The sequence below is a fragment of the Adiantum capillus-veneris genome, chromosome 23, assembly GCF_014529385.1.
Source record: "Adiantum capillus-veneris isolate H3 chromosome 23, ASM1452938v2, whole genome shotgun sequence".
In the NCBI taxonomy this organism is placed as follows: Eukaryota; Viridiplantae; Streptophyta; class Polypodiopsida; order Polypodiales; family Pteridaceae; genus Adiantum; species Adiantum capillus-veneris.
Window position 1 is genome coordinate 9,952,396 of NC_140953.1, and position 20,183 is coordinate 9,972,578.

The 20,183-nt window shown below is 41.7% G+C and overlaps 1 protein-coding gene across 1 annotated transcript; it reads left to right on the forward strand.

Moving 5' to 3' along the window:
* Nucleotides 1-299: 299 nt before the first annotated feature.
* On the forward strand, nt 300-5,293 carry LOC147427402 (uncharacterized). The gene is made up of 6 exons (XM_086496502.1): nt 300-788; nt 1,461-1,612; nt 1,696-2,007; nt 2,423-2,644; nt 2,722-2,835; nt 2,916-5,293. The coding sequence occupies exons 2-6, from the start codon at nt 1,493-1,495 to the stop codon at nt 4,809-4,811; spliced, it is 2,664 nt and encodes an 887-aa protein (XP_086352628.1). The 5' UTR covers nt 300-788; nt 1,461-1,492; the 3' UTR covers nt 4,812-5,293.
* The last annotated feature ends 14,890 nt before the right edge of the window (nt 5,294-20,183 follow it).

Here is a 20,183-nt window from a genome sequence, read left to right on the forward strand (position 1 = left end):
GAGTACTTTCAATTGTATGTGAACACTTGATTTAGTTTAGTGATTTTATAGTATTTTCTAGTGTAGGTAGTGCAGACATCTCCTTTGTGATGGCCTTGTTCAACATGCCAATTACTCGCCACCCTGTGCAAGAATAGCAAAGAAAAGCTGGGAAAGAGTGTTGAAGTGGCGTAAAGGTTATGCCAACGGAAAAGCGATTGAAACAAAATGATGCGGTGTTGGAAAGTTGCCATCACGCAACATGCAATCTCACTGCCAAGCTCGCTAGTACCATGGTCCATGGTCCATGCTCTCACCCTTGTTTCCACAACAATAGGCCATAGCCTGCCTAGCTGGGGCAGCAACAGCAGGAGCCTAGTAGAAGTGGAGGGTCGGTCCCTTTCGCCCCCGCAACCATCTCTCTCACGTCTTGTTAGTTTTGCTTTCAATGGGCTCACACATTGGACTGGTTCTCTCTCTCTCTCTCTCTCTCTCTCACTCACACACACACACACACACACACACATGAGCGCTCTCACGCACACACCCACCTTCGCTTTCACCACGCTTCTCTCTGTATCTGCTTATTCGCCCCATCTTTTGGCTGCTTAGGGTAGACGGCTTGTCCCTTCCGCATTTGCTACCCACTGCTGTCTTCGTTTTTCGCACCCAATTTGTCTCACCTTCGCACCTAAAATACCGTAGCTCCTCCTGGATATGGCGGTCAGGCTTCGCGAAAACAATGTAGCATTGTAGCTCCATGAGAGCATTTCTGCGGCAGAAGCTTCCGCTGGACTCAACTCCTCGAGGTAACCCCAGAGAGAGAGAGAGAGAGAGAGAGAGAGAGAGTGGGTGTTTCCTTGGGCATGCATCTGCATGGCAGTTCTTCTATTTCAGCGCTTCATCATGAAGGTATGATGGAGGTACTGTAGTAGACTAGCCATGGAAAGCATAACTCAGCCTTTCCATGGGTTAACTTGTAGTAGGGTGGCTCACTCATTGTGGAGCTACTGGGAAAGTGAGCTATATTGCATGACAATCTCAACACAATTCGCACTTTGAAGCTAGATCTCTCTACCAGGAGATCTAGCTTGCTCGACACAGGTTGCACCTATGCAACGCACGGAATTCTTAACTGCTTATAGAAGCAAGATTTATCTGGGTTCAGAAGTTTAGCAGAAAATGATGTCTTTGCGGTCTTGGTAACTTTCGTATACTTGCTCTGCACTGCATATCGTTGCTAGAATTGGTTCTATAGTTATAACTTCGATAATTAGTGTCTGTTTTTGAGTGAACAAGCGCATTTTCAAGAGCTGTTGTGTACATTCTGCTCCTAACACCTTTCTCAGTCACATTTTTGCATCTGTTGTTCGATCCTCTCCTGCTATTAGAGCTGATTTTGCTGCTTGGAAATTAATTTGCCATGTTGGCGGCAGAACTTTGCACGAAGGCTACATGAGCAAATTTTCTGTATTATGTAGGCATATGAGCTTGAAACCCTCAGCTTGTCACGATGGGAAAGTCTAAAAAACTGTTCAAAGCCTTGGTGTCTGGTGTCAAGGCTTTCAAATCACCATCCAAAGAGAAAGCTGAGAAGGATAGCTCCCCTAACAAACCTGAGAAAGATCACCTGGTAGGTCTAACGATGACTCCCTCTTCTTTTTCTGCTGAAGGTTTGTTTCTAACAAGGTCTTCTAATTTGGTTCCTTGAAACAGAGAAAGGGAAGCAAGGGAAAATGTCTTTGGAGCTTAGGCAAATCATCTTCTCGAAATCGTGACTCTTTATCTGCTGCTGCTGCTTTTCTGGATGCTCCTGAAATCAAGGCTGTGCAAGCTGAGAACTTGCATGTCAAGGATGTGCTGCCCTCTTCAGGATCGCGTGCTCCGGATTCTCATCATCCCTCCAAGGGCCTGAATAGCATACAGGAAAAACCTCTTACTGGCCGCCGTCCATTCAGTTATGTGAAGGATTTTGACCAAGAAGAACAGGCTGCAGTCAAGATACAGGCTGCAATTCGACGTTACCTGGTGGGTTCAGTTTTTACCAATCTCTGTATGAACTGGAAATTTTGAGTGTGCTTTAGTGTTCCAAGAGGTTTGTTTAATTCCTGTATAACTTTGGAGCTTGGATGTGTCTCTATAGTAAATTGATTATTTGGTTGGAAGGTCGTTGGGTAGCCAATTTGTTTTTTTTGAGGGGGTTGTGTGCATGCACAGACTACATGGAAAGCAGCACCGTTTGAACTGTGTCCACACACACACACACACACACATAAATCCTCCTCAAAAAAGACAAATTGGCTACTCAACATGGACAAGAAGCAAGTTCCAAGCTGACCTCCTTTGGGTTCTTTGAATATTGATGTTGGTCATATATGTGTGTCACTAGCAGTGCTTGCCTTTTGTTTTGTCGAAGAGGCTTGAAAGTTTGACCCCGTTGCAGGCTGCAAAGCGCGTTTCTCAGGCATTACAAGCATTGGTGAGGCTTCAAGCGTTATTTCGAGGGCGATTAGTGAGAAAGCAGGCAGCTGCAGCCCTTCGATGTATTCAGGCCCTGGTAAAAGTTCAGGCTTTAGCTCGGGGTCGTCGCGTTCGGTCTTCTGAGCTTGGTCAGCTGATTCAAAGGCATATTCAACAGTCAAGACAACAGAAGAAAAAACCAGCAGTATGTCTCTTTATACCTTTCTTGTTTATCTGATAGGAGACGGACTCTTATCAGCTCTTTGCTGTTGGTTCCCACAGGATGGATGGGTGAGCAGCACAGCTACTTTAGAGCAGTTGCAGGCAAAGGCGCAGAGCAAGCAAGATGCAGTGATGAAACGGCAGCGTGCCCTGGTGTATGCATTTTCTGAACAAGTTAGTATCATGTCAAAGAGCAATCCCATTGAAAAGAAGTAGCTATGTTTTATTTATAATGTGGGCCGTCTGTATTGCAGCTCAACAGAGGCTCATCCAAGCAAAATTCTTCAGTTCTTGGTTATCAGCCAGACAAGAGCCATTGGGGTTGGGTTTGGTTGGAACGGTGGATGGCTGTACAACCAGTGGGGATTCCTTATAATCTGCCAAAAGATCAACACAACAAATTTGAGACCGGCAAAAGTAAACTGGATGGTGATCTGCATACAGAGGCCTACGAAAGAGACCTCTCACCTCCGAAAGAAGTTGCAGAGAACAATCATTTCACATGCATTATTGAGAATAAAGACATCCGTATAGTCCCAAATGATGCTGACAATGACGCCGTGAGTATAGGCTTTGCACCTGAGGAGAAAGAAACAGTTTTCTGTGTTGGATCAAAGAATTTGCAGCAGGTGGTGGACAAAGAAGAGGATTTTGTAGTCGAAGCGTCAACTCCAGACGTGGGGAAAAAGCTTCTACCATCACCTCCCCCACCCCCTCCTCCACCTCCACCAGTGGGTGTGAAATTGATGAGAAAACCTTCACCACCGGCTTTGGTTCAGGCACCTCCTTTGAATATTCCACCCCCATCACCACAGGTTTGCACGAAGGTGGTTCAAAGATCTCTGCTACCTATTCCACCCCCACCTCCCCCACCACCTCCACGTACGAAACGAGCAAAGCCTTCAGCTGCACGTGAAAGTAGCTTATCTGAATGCCAGCAAGCAGCCAGCTCAGTAGCTACATCCTCTGAGATTTCAAAAATGTCCCACTCAACTTCATTAACATCTGCCTCTCAACTGCTTGAGGGGGAAATCTCAAGCAGTAATGTGACATTACCTTTTTCTGCTGCAGCACCACCTTTTGCCGATTTCTCAGGCTCACCAAATGCGGCTTCAATGCCGTCAACCTCATTGCCAAATGAATACTTGCCATTACCAAGCATGCCAGAAAGCTACCATGAACCACGACTTGCTGCTTCTACAGCCTCATCAATCACATCAAGGACTAGTGGGATTACGCAAGATCAGTGTGAAAAGGTACCTATTTCAACACCAATGTCAAACGCTCCATCCAAATCGATCTGTCTTTCACAATCTTCCATGTCACCAACGCTCTTCCTTGAACCATTGGCTCGTTCTCCACATCAACATGCAACTTTGCGCACCCCATTAATCATTCCCACTGCCACAGATGATGTGTCGGATTCGGCAGAGGAGACTAGAATGACTGCCATTGAGGATGATCGCCCATCAGGAGGGGAGCGAGGAATGGCTACGGTCGACGATGAAGGGGGTGGGTGTGTAGACTTCAATGGTGGTAATGGTGAAATCGATATGGATTTTGATGAGCCTGATGTGGGGAATGTTCTTAAAATTGATGAGGCCCTCCAATGTAATGATCTGACAGAGGAAAATGGAAGGGATGATGCCAATGGTGTGGTCAATGTTGAAAAGGCCATGGAGCCTGTTCTGAATAAGCTTGCAGCAAGTCCACCTCCTAGGCCGGGACAGCTTACGGATACCATATCACCATCTCTTCCCAACTACATGACCACCACCAAGTCCTCGAAAGCCAAGATCCGAAGCCCAACTCAGAAACTGGACTCTCCCAAGCAGAAACTAGACCCACCGAAGCCAAGATTTGATGCATCGAAGTCGAAAGTAAATTCCCCCAAGCAGAAGCTCGATTCTCCAAAGCAGCGACGGGAGCTCTCCAAGCAGAAAACTGACTCTCCCACCCAGAAGGCAGATTCTGCAGTGAAGCGAAGGCATTCGTTGTCGGCAGTAGAGGGCAAAGCATCCCCAGGAGCAAACAAGGCAGAGTCGCATGTATGGGCAAACAGCAAGGGTCAGCTAGGATCACTGAGGGGGGATACAAGCATGGAGGAGTCCCCTCGGTCCAATGGGCATTCGCGCAGACTTGAAAAGTAGGGGAATTTCGGTTCGGATTGAGAGATTTCTGCTTAGGATCTGCATGACAGGTATTTGAAGATTGTACTTGGCTTGTGTAAAACATGGAGTCTGAGGGTGCTGGAGCTGGAGTGCTAGTGTAGTGACTTCTTGGAAGGGAGGCCAGCACCCACAAGCATAGAATAATATACTGTTTTCTTTTGGGGGGTTGAGGCTTTTATGTTGACTAGAGTCTAGCAGTTATGCATGTGTGCTTCACTTTTTACACGTCTGCTTAAGGAGCTCTTTGTACCTTCTTTTTCAGTACACATCTTTCCAGCTTCTGCTTGAAATAGACTTATTCTTAAGGATTCACCTTGCTCAGAACAAGGTTGCAAAGAGTGCTCACCAAAGAGATTTCTCTGAGCCAGTATTAGAAAAAGGAAAAGGTTCAAAATATATCATTTGTTAACTCGATTTAGTGGGTTTGCCATGAAAATGTGAAAAAAAGGCCCCTTCTTTCTCGTGTGGTTGAAATCTTAGAAAAACTACATTGAAGCTTGGCTCTTCTGAGACACTGCTGACTCTCTCTCTCTCTCTCTCTCTCTCTCTCTCTCTCTCTCTCTGTCTGGTAGCATGCAGTTATAATCTTGTTCATGTCTAACGTCTCTTGTGTTCCAAGGCCTTCAGAGATATGAATACCTTACTTTTCTTGTCTCACAGGTATGCTTTTAATTGTGCATCATGTAAACAAATAGAAGAGAAGATAATTGGGTGTCTGTTTCTATTGTTTTATGTGGGAATTCACATTATTTGAAATTTATATTTGATTAAAACGAGAGGGGAGAGGTCCTTTATCATTGTCCAAACTGTAGTGTTGGCTTTAGATCCATCAAGCAATGGGTGCCTACATGACATAAATGGTATATAAAATAGTCCTAGGAATTAACAATTGGAAGAAAATGGGCCAAAAAAAAGCACATGGATGCTCCCACTAGAACAGCACAACTACACTTCCAAACTTACTCTTCAATGCTAGATGGGTGGTCCATTGCTAGCAAAAGTAGTTAATGAGTCGATCTAGCAGAGTGTCTTTGGTAGAACATTACTTCACGTTGATACAAACATCCTTGATATAGTACCAAACAAAGTGGCTGAGAATTCAAAGCGGTTTTATCCTCAAAATGATATGAAAATGTGCCAAAGCATAGCACTTCGCGAGTTTGAGTAGGATAGTCCAACACAAACACTTACTGAATAGTAGCAACGCAAGGGATGGTCGATAGTTTGCTCCATAGAAGAAGAGGTAGTAGTTGTTGCTCTTGTGAGATTTCCTAGAGCTAATTCCAAAGATGTATAGAAATCAATAACCAAAAGTTGATCTTTGAGTGTCACCAAAGCCAAACCCATGGAAGTTAATAAAGCCAATAAGCACATCATTACCATATGAATACCATAGTCAACAGAGTGAGAAAGGTGTACTTCAATAGCCATCTTCAAATGAGAGCTATTCTGACTAGAAAATTGACTCAAGATACAAAAATGGGTAGTTCTTAGCCAAGTAGAGATCAAACTATTTGCTTGCACAACGCTATCATATCTACCTTATGAGTACCATCATCTTTGGATGGGTTTCAATTGGGATCCACAAGACAAGGTCACTATTGTACTACCAATCCCAAAAAATGGTGCAACAAACAAAGTTTAGACATAAAAAGGTGCACGTGAGCACAATGGCACTGCCCAAAAAACTTCTATTGTGTTGTTCAAGAAGAGAATGCACGATAGAATTTCATTTTTCATACTCATGTTGAGAGTCATATCTTCATTAAGAGGAGGATGGGCTCTAGGAGTTCACTTTATTTTCCATGAGATTATGGAGGTGATTAAGATTTTGAAAAGTAGGTGCATGCAACAATGTGTGCGCGAGATTTAGGTGTATAAGAGATGTCCAAATGTGTATTGTTTTGCCCCAAGAACAAAGCGAATGATTTCATGAACTTAGACCCTTTTTTTGAATTTAGTGAGCACTTGAGATCTATAGGTAGAGCTCTTTCTATAGATATGCACATAATATACCTTTTCTTGCTAGTTTTTATGAAGTTCATTTGGAAGAGAAAATTTGAATTCAAAAAAATTAGTTGTTTTTGTCCGATTGAATCGACTACCATCCTTTGATTTCTTTCTATGTGCAAAAGTTTTGATTCCTTAAAGTGCCAGATAAAGTGGCTCTCCTAGACCCCAAACTCCTCTTTATTCTTATTGTGTGCCCTTTTTTTAGAAGGTACATTCTTGGTGTATACAAGTTAATGAACCCTCGGCTAGCTAGCAGAAAGGTTGAAATAGCTCAATTGGCTTGTTTGGTCCCTTGAGAGTAATGCTTATTTCATTGTGGTTGTCCTTGTGGATTATGGTAAGCTATCACTTGAAGTAATGTGTTTGTTGTTTTACTCGAACCTTATTCGCAAGGAATATAAAATTGTTGAAAACTTTGTTTTCTTCATTATGAAATTATTTTTTAAATGAGTAATGGAATAAAGCATTATACATGCTAAAATTTCGATCTTGTCTATATTTTCTTATGCAGAAATTGTCTTGTGGAGTATGCTTCAAGGAATTGTGTATATAGAACTGTTTGTTGCTTTGTACATCTTTTCTACCCATGGCATACTGGCCACATATTGCTATCAGTATCTTGTTGACCATAAAATGGTTATTTTTTACTATTTTTTTTACGAACGTTTGTTAAAATTCTATCAAGTGTCTTTTTGTAGCAGATTGAGCATTCCTGCTCGAGGTGATACAAGAGGACATCCGGAAACACTAACAAGTCACCTGTCCACCTTTGAACCCCATGAACCAAGTCCCGAAGAACAAAGACTCAACCAATCAAGCTAGCTCCTTTGGAAAAAATCCTTTTTTTTTGTCAAACGCAAAAAAGTGAGTGTAGATATAAAATGAAAAAATAAAAAAACCCATGCTCCACTACTTTGGACAAATTCTATCTAGGGTCTCCAACAAGTTGTAGAATGTCAAATGGTTTTCTCCATACCCAACTTCAGAAGAACTCATTGCAAAGAGACCTTTTTGCATGCGCTCAAAGCAATCTAGAGATGTGTGCACGCGTTATAAATCATGGTATCCTAGATCTATGCTTGGCTTTAGCTTTATGTCATGGCGCATAATCCTCTTTTCTCTTTTCTATGGAGATCTCCTTTGGGTATATGATTTTTGACACACTGAAGAAAATGTTTATCTGTTCTGAAGGTGTACTAGCTTTGTGAGATAGCTAAATAACACACCACATTAAATGAGGGGTAGTGCCAAAAACTCCACGAATGGGGTTCGATCCTACAACCCCACGAACCTAGCTACAAACTATTTGGGCTAACCACTTCACCCGCACGCACACGGTATATCTCAATCCATGTTTATAATTTCGTAGTGTGAACCAACATACATTGTCCTGGTTTTTGGGGTTTGATTTGTGTATGGTTTAATTTTGACGTGACACTTGTGGTTGCGATTATCTCGATCTTCGTACGTAGACTTTCAAAACATAGATCCCCTCGCCCCCTTACATTAAATGTCGAGTGTTACTTAGTCCTTAGGCCCTAGCAAAGTAGAACTTTGACAACTTTGAAGAAAATGTTTACCAAATGTTGTGAAGGTGTACTAGCTTTGTGTGATAGCTATGTAACACCCACCTTAAATGAGGGATGGTGAAAGGATTGATGGCCATGATGAGCGGGTAGAATCTCGAGGCAGGGTAAATTCACATAGTGCCAAAAACAAAGTTGTACGGAGGTTCCCCCACAACCCGGGTTTTGGATTTACAACCCCGTAGATCAAGCTACAAATTATGTGGGCTAACCACTTCACTCGCACACACTTCGTGTATTCCAACCCATGTTTATAATTTTATATTGTGAACAACATATGCTGCACAGGTTTTGGGGGTTTAATTTGTGTCCCCGTTTAATCTTGACATGACACTTACAATTGTGGTTGCCTCGATTGTCGTGCATGGACTTTCGGACCGTAGATCCGGATCCCCAAGATTAAAAGCCGAGTGTTACCTAGTCCTAAGGCTTTGTGTGATAGCTATCGACTAGCAAATTTTTAGTAGAATTTTCTAAAAGTATTTTGTTTTTTCATTTTTCTCCAAAATAAATGTAGGAAAATTAAATTCTACAGAATGTTTGTCTTTGAAAAGGCCCAAAATATGGTTGCTTGTCTTCATAAGGTGCAAAGTACGGCCGGCCGCCTTCGGCGGCCTCTCTCTCCCCCTCACTCATATAAATCGAAACTCACCGGATGCAGCAAACATTGACACGTGGCACTGGAAAACCAGTCTCCTTAATATATAGTATAGATAGTGAGTAAATATGTGTCGAAAACAATTTTTGTTGCATGTTTCTACCTTGTTCTCTCCTTGTCTTGTCCAGGATATTCTTGAATTGGTTCATTACATCCAATACCATCTACAGGAAACATTGTGATATCTAAATGCTTGAAACCATTATTTTGTAAGGAGTGTTTTAATGCTTTTGCTATCATTCAACGATTATTAATAGTTGTGGTAGCATTTGTTGAATTACCCATGATTTTGATGGCACGTTTATCACACTCCCTTTCAGAAGTAGGGGGTACCTAGCTGTAAAAAATGGGAAAAAAACACCGAATCTGAAAGGATACCAGCGCAAATCAGAAGGAAGTTGAGATGGCAATTGGACGTTGGCACACTCTCAGGCAAAGTTTCCCGCTCTCAGGCAAATTTTTCTGAGAGAGAGAGAGAGAGAGAGAGAGAGAGAGAGAGAGAGAGAGAGAGAGAGAGAGATGAGGGCGGGGGGCGGGCGGGGATGTTTTTTTAATACTGCATGAATCGCGGCACTGATCACAACATCGCAAGCTGCTAGATTGGTTAGCTGAGATCTTTGTGAGTTGAGGCTCTTGCGGGATTGAGTTCAAAACCTGCTTCTGACTTTTGAAGGGTAGGAATATTGAGGCTGGATGTATCCCTCATATGGGAGGAATCGTACAAATAATTATGTAAATCGTACAAATGGTGAATCATGTGCTCTTCAACTTTATTCATAAGTAAAACTTCAAATAAGTTTCTAATTATCGGAGATTGGTCTTACAAGGTGGTCAATAAACTCTGTTTACCCCTCGGTGGGCTAGCCTGAAACTCGGGGGTGTGACAGGGGAGCTTGTTAGCAAATGCAAAAGAGCGGTGAAAACTTTGGGGGTGGGGAGAACTTACAAGGTATTTTCACAACTCTGCATCTCATTGGTCCCCGTGATTGATTAAGGTGGGAAGCATCTCTCTGAACCCATTTTGGAGGGAAGCTACTAGAAAGATCAACAACAAAGGTATCCGATGTTTGGACCAACTGTGGGATTATAGTAGTAACTGGTGGAAAAGAACAGACCAAATGTTTCTCGAGTACAACCTGGATGGGACTCAAAGGCTTTTGATCAACAGAACCATGTAACGGATGGACAATTGGTGCCTACCTAGCTGTGAGTCTGAGTTTGAGTGGAAAGCATGGTGATGGCCTAAGCATAGACACTTCTTTAAGCCTCAAACCAAAGAAGTATACCACACACTTATGGATTTGATGGATTGGTTCTTTCCATTGAACAAATGGTGGGGCGTGAAGTGGCCAGAGTCAAGGTGGGAGGAAGTCGCCAAGAACATCTGGTGCCCACATTGGCCACTCAATATGAAGGTTTTTCTCTGGAAGGTACTATGGGGGGCCTTGCCGACATCGATAAAGGCTCTAGCAAGGGGAATTGGCCTGAATAGATGCTCTCAATGTAGAATGGCCAGTGAAGACCTCTCCCACCTATTCAAGGAATGCCCTGCGCCTTGCGGGTAAGATACGCAAATGGGTGCAAAGGGCCTGGAAGATAGGCTTCTATAAGAACGATCTATTCTTGGGAGACAAGGTTATTAAAAGCCAAGAGCTGCTTATTGCAATGCAGATTGTTAGATTCCGCTACTTCAAAAGGTCTGGAAGGCTAGGAACGGTTGTTTATTTGACAAAACCATGGAAACAACCAAGTTCACAGAGATAATACAAGAAAGCAGGGGGCGATCCTAGCCTTTGGAAAACATAAGAACTCTGATGAATGGAACATGTCAATTGACACCACTTTAACTGACTCCCAAAGATAAGGACACTACGTTGTTCGTGGGGTGGCTTTCCTATTAGCCAATGAATCAGTGACCTCCTAGAGATGTCATGGCTCGGCACGAGCATGGCAAGAATATGTAATTTTTTGTGGTTGTCAATATAATTTACTCACCATTGTGAGTTTTGCAAAAAGAAAAAGTTTTTGATTAACTAAATATTTTTGGGCTCTAATTTTTTTCTATTTGGATCTTCTCACTACTAACAAAATATTATCATTGTTTGAAGATTCCACTAATAAGAAAATAGTTCTTTTGAGTGTGAGGAAGAAAATTCTTATTTATTTTGGGTTAAAAAAAAAAAAGGCCATGATGGAAACCCAAGGTCGCTTCTTCTTTAGTACAGAGCAACAAGCTAAACCCACCTCATACTCCTGCAATCAAGCGTATTAAGAAGCCCAAAGAGGGCTTGACATCTCTCTCTCTCTCTCTCTCTCTCTCTCTCTCTCTCTCTCTCTCTCTCTCTCTCTCACTCTCACTCTCAAATGAATATTTAAGTACATAGTTTACTTGGATGAAAGCATGGTTTGGTGGTACAAAAAGTGTTGTCCTTGACATCAATTTGGTTTGGTGTTTGAATGGTGCAAAAAAAGGGAATGGAAAAAAAAAATGAGTAAGAAAATGAGAGGTGTAGGGACTTTAGACGTTGCAAAATTAATCACAATGAAATGATGTGGGGGGCTAGGTCTATTTCTCTCACGCTTCCTTGCCTACAGTGTGGTTCTCACCATAGCCCTAGGTGCTGGAAGGCGAGGTCAACACTAGTTATACACAAAGAGATTCCATTCCAATCAAGCATTCATCTGAAATGATTGGGCTGCCCATAAACAGAAAGAAAGAAAGAAAGAAATAAATAAAGGGATCTTATCTTGCAATGACATTACCAAAAGCCAGGTCAACGAAGAACATATGCTTGGTTGTGGCACGAGGTTGGGGCAAGCAAACAATAGGGGTTCCAATGAACAAACAAACGGAAATATTTCAGCAACTCTTGAACCATCAGACGTTCTTTGAGTTGCAAAATTCAACTTGCAACAATGTCGAAGCCCGTAGCTCTCTTGAGTGTATGCAACACATTAAGCCAAGTTAAGGTCCCTCACCTAGCAAGCGAGATTTTTGTGAAGAGGACCTCTTTGAGAATGCTTTTGAAAAATTCCCTAGGTGCATCTGTCAACCAAAGCAAAATTGCCAATGTGTTAGGTATTCATGGAAAGAACATAGCTATTGCAAGTTATCGATCGAAGAAAAAAGATGACGATGAAGTGCTACCTTTGAGTGCTTGTGAGAGACAATTACCTCAAGGCAACATTATCACCAATAAATCAAGAGACTTGGTGTATGAATTTTGGACATCAGAGACTAGAGTTTTATCTAACAAGAAAGACATATGCAAGAAGAGACCAGGAGGGTAAAAGCATTGTGAAACATCTGGTGCATGTTCTTGATGAATCTCAAGTAATGACAATTCTTTGCAATTGAAATTTCTTTGGTGTTCATCCTATGGGAAACTATACAAATTCATTGCTTTTATGCTTTGTGTATACAATACAAAGTTGCAACTATGATGCTATATTGTACCAAGCTAGTCCTATGTAGTACCAAACCTATTGTATTTTAGTATGGTATAATAGAGCCCAAATATGGTATTTGTGGTTGCATAGCAATGATACCAAATTCTTTCTTTACGGCACGAAAGCCTTTGTCCACTATTAATTCCTTTTTGTATACTCTCAATAATTCAATGTGTAGTACCAAAGCCTCACTATATAGTGCTTGTCAAGCCCTTTTCCAATAATTTCAGAGTCATTGTGTAGTACCAAATTTGGTGATTTGTTGCATAGAAATGGTAAATCATCATCTATACATACTTACAAAAAATAAACCATTGTGGAGTACCAAATCCTCATTGAACACTACCAAAGACTTTTTGTAGAGTACCAAAACCTCATTGAACACTACCAAAGCCTTTCGATAGAGTACCAAAGCCTTTCTGTAGAGACCAAAGCCTTATTGTAAAGTACCAATGCATGTATGTAGAGTACCAAAACCTCATTGTACAATGCCAAAGCCCTTCTTTAGAGGGCTAAAGCCTTTTTTTAGAGTACCAAATCCTTTTTGTAGAGTACCAAAGCATTTTTGTATAGTACCAAAGCCATTTATGTAAAGTACCAAATACTCACATAACAATACCAAAGATTGCATGTGCAATATCAGAGCCTTATTACACAAAGCCTTATTACACAATACCAAAGCCTTTTTGTACAGTAGAACATGCTAACATAACAGTACCAAAGCCTTTTTGTGCACTTCCAAATCCTTTTTGTAGAGTATTAAACCCCCACTGTCTAGTACCAAAGCCCCCACTGTCTAGTACCAAAGCCTTCTTGTAGAGTAGCAAAACCTTTTTGTAGAGTATTAAACCCCCACTGTCTAGTACCAAAGCCTTCTTGTAGAGTAGAAAAACCTCACTGTATAGTGCCAAAGCCTTTTTGTTGAGTACCAAAGCCTTATTGTATAATACCAATTCCCTTCTGTAGATTACCAAAACCTCACTGTACAATGCCAAATCCTTTTTGTAGAGTACCAAAGCATTATTGTACAGTACCAAAGCCTGCATGTGCAATACCAAAGATTTACTATATAGTACCAAAGCCTTTTTATACAATATAAAATGCTAACATAACAGTACCAAAGCCTTTTTGTAGAGTACTAAAGTCTTTGTATAGATCCAAAGACACATTGAACTACCAAAGTCTCTGTGTAGTACCCACTCCTTATTGTATAGTACAAAAGCCTTTTGTATATTGCCAAATCCTTATTGTATAGTACCAAAGCCAATCTATAGTACTTATACCTCACCATATAGTACCAAATTTAATGCTTGCTCCACCAATTTTGGTAATGTATCCTTTGCATGAGTGACATCTTAACACCTTGTAGAAATTGACATTTTTGTTGCTTTGATGCCACAGGTTGAGCCATAACAAATATTCAAGAGGCATCATCCTACAGTGAAGTGTATCTTATATGCTTTGAAGCATTAAAGCCATACTTTGTTCGGAAGCTCAAAGAGCGGTACATCTAGTGTTGTGTACACCATATCCAAAATGCTATAGTTTAAAGATACTTTTAACCAGATGCATCATAACAAGTTTGGACACCATGAAAAAGGTCATATTTGCACTTGCTCTATTTGTTGTAGAAGTCAGAATTCAAGACAATGTTCAACAAATCAAACAGTATGTCAGCACATCACTAGTTTACGGGAATCCATAATGTGCCTAAAGCCTCCTAATAGTGAGTACCATGCCGAGAAGTTCTGTTTGGTTTGTATCATGACTAAGGTATGAGTGGGTAGGCCAAGGCCAAGACGCACATGCAGTATAGGGGTCCTGTGTTTAGCATGGCCGAGGGCATATATATGGCATGATTGGGTGGGGAATAGCATGTGTCAACTCCTCGGTGTGAGCAATCACAACCCCAACATCCCATTGTCCATTTGGCGGCCCGACTTGGTGACTTTTTGAGGGTGGTTCCCTTCAGCTTAACAATTCCTCCAGCCGATCTTTCACTTGGGTTGGGGAGCACTAGCAATATCGCTAATACCCGTTGGGCTTCCTCAAGTTTTGCATTTCACTTTCTCTCTCTCTCTCTCTCTCTCTCTCTCTCTCTCTCTCTCTCACACACACACACACACACACACACACACACACACACACACACACACACATATTACTATTGTGTAGACCCACATTAATTTAATCATGCAGATAGCTACTTCTTTGTACCATATAGCTTGTACTTTTAATGCATCTCTTCGTCACCTCAAGGATGTGTATGTCATATGCATCTAGATGATGTACAATTTTTTTAACGTATATATACCAATTACTGTAGTTAAAAGACTAACATATCCCATAAGGATATGTCCTTCAAGGTCCTTTGGTTTTTTTTTTAACACTAGCTACCAAAAACGGTAGTAACTGTATAACAATTGATGGATGTTATATAGCAGCTAGACATAGCTTAGATTTGTTATTAAAAAAGAAAGGCTTGCATAATCTAGTGATTACCACATTAAAACAAGCCGCTACTTGCACAGGCTAATGAGGAACTATTGTGGACCGGGCCTTGCTGGCATTTGAAACTCATAAGGGTTATAGGAATGCACCGTTTAATCATGCCATTTTGTCGTATATATCACCGGAACACCCTTGGAACTTCAACACCCATAACACATTAGTAATTGAGGCATAGCACAATAGCCTAAAATTAGCTAAAATATCTTTTCCAAGGGACAGGTCGCTCCATCGAAGACACATCTCCTATTTTTAGCATAATGCGATAGGTTATTATCTTTTGTTGCAATCGCCCTTGCCCTGCTGACCTTGATTGCCATATCATGAGATGCGCTCATGGCATCGTATTCACTCTCTCTCTCTCTCTCTCTCTCTCTCTCTCTCTCTCTCTCTCACACACACACACACACACACACACACACACACACACACACACACACACACACTATTTTGCCATATTACTGGTTGAGGCAGAGAGGCCTTCTCGTTCTCTATTTGCCTAAACTTGGCACCCATCTGTGCAGTCATCCTAGTACGATCGCCTTTGTCTGCTACGGGGTAGTATATATTCTCAAGGATCTAGATCCCCATTATCGTAAAACACACACATTGGCTAACTGGTGGAATGACATTGTCGGCAACTAATAAGGTAGGCCACAATGCCTACTGAGAATATTGGGCACACTATATCCTTGGCATACAGCTTCATCTAGAAATACTCTTGCTTGTTTATGAATTTAATCTGGTAGTTAATATTGAACTATTTGGGGGATTGATGGTCTCTTTTGAGTAGAGTCAATGAACTCTACTCAAAAGGTGGTTTTTGAATGATAAGCACTAAAACCATATAGGATGCTATTCATGTTTGACTGGACACCTTGCATCTCGTATCCTCCTTGTGCAGGATCAATAAAAATTATATTGGTTGGAATTACATGCTGACAAATGGTTTACATATGTCTTATGGTATATAAATACAACGATCTCATTCACTCTTGCTGAGCATTGGATCCAAAAATGGATAGAATTACTAATTATTTTTGAATGATTGCTTTCACAAACAAAATGCTCTCGGAATATACATTTAAACTCATGTTGATAAGTTCGCAAGGTGTACTTGAGGTTTGTGCAACGTGTCCATGGGTGGGGATAGCTCGCTTTGGCACTACTTGAGACACCTAGGGCCATCGATTCTTAGAGTTGTTCACACAGAGTTCTCCAAGAATGGTTCTACGGAGTTGCTAAAGTGCAAAGCATTAAGCACCGTACTCGCTGAAGATTCTCTCATCCTAAATGCTCACTAATGTATATTGGTGGACCAAGCAGTAGCATTGTATGCCTTTATATTCAAGCACCTAGGCTTGGTCCTCTCCCTATGCGCCTTGAGCCTAGGTCAAGGGTTGACAAACCCAGAGGAAAGTGTAAAATCCCTTGGTGTCAAGTCACCCATTCGCCCCATACCCACATATGTAATTCGTAGAAAAACTAATCGACCATAATGTAATATACAAATCAATACATAATAATTATTTTTGTCAACGATTTCTGTCAACATTCAGTACTTGTTTTTTTTCCCTGATTCATATTGTCCAATAAATTTCATTTCTGCAAAACATGCTCAGAACCTCGAACATGCAGCCACACGGCGGCCGGGGGGCACGTCTCGGTGATTCTTTTGCGAAACGGGGCGAGGAGGTCGGGGAGGGGGGGGGGGCAATACAGGGTCAATCGGACCACAAATGACCACGGTGGCATCCGACGGGGTCGGACGGGGCAACAAAAGCCCCTGTGTGCCACGGTGTGCAAGGAGCAGATATGTACTAATAGATCTTCTCCCTGCGTGTTGTGGCGCACAGGTTTTTTTTTGTCCTGTTCGACCTCATCGGGCGCCCAATGGTCATTTGTGGTTTGATTGACCTTGTACATCCCCCATGTCGCCCCGTTTCGCAAAAGAATCACCGAGACGTGCCCCCGACTGCTTGGTGGCTGCATATTTGAGGTTCTGTGCATGTCGACACTGCCGAACGAGCTGTGTGCCGTGGTGGTTAGCTTAAATATAACATACCCAACAATTCAAATAGTTATAAAAAACAATGTACAAAATAAAGTTGAACAATTGCACAGAATGGTAGAAATTCGACATTTGATATTATAGGGAAAGATTACAAATCTCATCAAGAGAGAGTACATGGGATAAACTATTTCTGATGAAGGAATCCTTCATTTGGTGAATTGATTGCTAAAGCTAAATCTATATTTTTCAATGTTACACGCTTAGCATGCACCATACAAGAGACGCCATCCTAAAACAATGGCACCAAAATGTCTTCCGCAACATCTCGTAGGGTCAGTAAAGATGTGCGTTGTATACATGTAACATAGTCACTATATTCGTCCATCATCTCTCTCACCATCCGAGAAAAGGTTGTTTTGGGTATGATTGGCTCAGTGCTCTTTTGATTTTTTTTTATCTCACGTAGAGCAACTGTGCGTGGCTTCCATCTCCACTTTTTCTATGTTGTTGGTGGTGGTGGAGGAGACGCCTGCCAGGCCCATTGAGGAGGATTATCTTTATACTTTTTCCTCCTCTCCTCTTGGGCTTGTTGCTCTTCACCTTGTCCTTTTTTCTCTTTGCACATTGCTTGGCTCTTCGAGGTATTTTTGAAGGCTTGAGCTCCCAGCCTTTGCTTGTTGGGTGGCTTGAGCTCTATCCTCTGCCGCCTTTCTCTCTGCCTCTGCTTGTGCTTGTAAGTTTTCCAAATGAGCTCTCTCAGCCTCGGCTCTCTGCCATTCCTCTCGCTCTCTCTATCTTCTTTGCTCTTCTTGTACTCTTTGTGCTTCCTTCTCAACTGCCTCTTTCTTTTCAATCTCCCTCATTATTTTCCTCCTCTTGGCCTCTCGTGCTTTAGAAACCAGGTCGCCTAGTATTACCTTGTTTACTCTTTGTTTGATTCACAGTGGAAACTTTTGCGACGTGGTTTTTGGGGTGGCCTGAGCACCAGTTGCTGTGACAGTAGGAGAGGGAGCCGGATTTTGGAGCAGACCTTGATATTCTTCTTCTGTTGTTCTTGTTTCTTGCATGGATTTGTGTAGAGTTGAAATTGGTGGGGGATCTGACAGAGGTGTGCGATTGGCATGGTTTAATTCTCCGAGATCTCCAAAAATATGTCGCATGGTGGGATTTGATGTTTGGGAGGCTCTTAGGTGTCTGGAGCAGGTTGGGGTGATGGGTTATACACTTGTGGTTGGGGATGTGGATTTGAAGTCGTAGATTTCGCATGGGGTTCTGGCTACGGATATTTTGTGGTGTGAGTGGCTGTGGTGGTATTGTTGTGGGTAGTGTCAGTCTACTTGTGTGAATCGTCCATGTGGTGCAAGATATGAGTGCGTGCGCATTTGTGCTCTAGAGGATCTTTTAGAATTCGCAAACAAGAAATGAACTTCAAGTTGTAAGTTTTGACTTATATAGTACTATTTTTTTAAAAAAAAACTTAAAAACTCAATAATAAGTATAATAAAAATTAAAAAAAACTCCAAAATTGTCAAAATTTGACTCATGGAACCACTGATTGGGACGTCAACAAATCATGTGACATTACAATGTTTGTTTACTATAGAAGGGGTTAGTGTCAGAAATTTATTGGTTTTCCACCCAACGTCTACCATTTCATCGCTTTGTCTCCAACCATCGTTGGAATCAATCTTTTGCACTAGAAGCACGATATGATTATGATCGCCTCACGCTAACCACTTCCTCTATTCTACATTTCAAACGTCTTTGCACTCTAGTCTTCTTCCTTTCTCTCCCTGCTAAGACTTTGTAGAACCAATTGAGCATTTCGTGTAGGGCATTCCTCTTTTTCCTCCCACCTCCATGCCGTGTATTTTTAAAATACACTGCTTTTGCTTGATAGTGTGAGTGCTCCATTCCTTGGCTACTCGAAATGCCCAATGAACCAAATGTGTCAAGAAAAAATGAGCTATGAGCAAAAAGAATGTGCTGCAAAAATAATAAAACTTTAGTTCAGATACTGATGTTTTTTTACTGCAAAGACAAAGTGCTCAAGCCACCATGTAATGTGCTATGTGTGTCTCCCCCCAAGAATCCACTATTTGTGTTGTGAAACTATTGATTACAAACTTTAAGGTGGACATGTCAGCAGAGGTTAGCTTTGCCTTTTCAAGAAAACCAAAAATATCATCTATAGACTGCCACACAAGAGCACTCTTAATTCCTGGGCTGCTTCGTTACCTCTGTAGGTGGTAATGTCACACACCTTTTTCCATAATTGAAACTCATTGGGACTTTGGGAGTCAGAATAGTCTGAAAGCATATGCCTAGCTTTACTAACACCCATACATATTTTATCAAGACCCCCATGTAGGCCAACACTTGATAAAATAGATTCCTTCTTGTCCTTTGATAACTCTATTGCACCCCCTTGTAGGCCAATACTTGATAGAATAGATTCGAGTTCTCTGATACACTCTTCCCTTGTTTCTGCAGGCTCCAAATTCCAAGCATAATTAATATGGAGCATAAGAAACTTGTCAAGCATTCGTAGACGGGCATGAAGAGTGCACACATGCACATTTATCAGAGGAATCGGTAGAATAGGATCCCAATTTGGATCGTCCATGTCTCAATTAGGGGGTACACTCTGGTTACAAATGAGGATACCTTGCAAACTATTGTTGTAGTGCTTAACCCACTATTTATGTAGTGGTCACACCTTTCGCAGAGTTGACTGCAACTTTGCCACCCTTATCCTTACCGCCCTTTGACTTGTTGGCCTTTGAACCCTTGCCCTCAGTTCCTAATGAGACTTTACTATGGCAGCAATAAATGCATTGAAAGAGGGTCATTGCACCTTGCTTGCACCCTAACATACACTTGAGAGTTTTCAAGTCTCTGCCAAATGCCACTCCACTTGGAACGTACCCAGACTTGAAACCTGCAATCGTTGTCCTTCTTGTTGTTGCTGAATGACATCAACAATTGGGGTGTGGTTAAAATACCATTTGAGGGACTCATGTGTCTCGTGTGGGAGATGAAAAGCTGCCAGCCACCAAATATTCTTCCCAGATTGAACACCTAAACAGGTGTTTCCCTTCTCATAGACATCTAGCTCAACG

Excerpts from the sequence above, each read along its gene's own strand:
- LOC147427402 (XM_086496502.1), top strand. The coding sequence starts at position 1,493 with ATGGGAAAGTCTAAAAAACTGTTCAAAGCCTTGGTGTCTGGTGTCAAG. Across the intron at positions 1,613-1,695 it reads AACCTGAGAAAGATCACCTG|AGAAAGGGAAGCAAGGGAAA; the intron begins GTAGGTCTAACG and ends TCCTTGAAACAG. Across the intron at positions 2,836-2,915 it reads TGTATGCATTTTCTGAACAA|CTCAACAGAGGCTCATCCAA; the intron begins GTTAGTATCATG and ends TCTGTATTGCAG.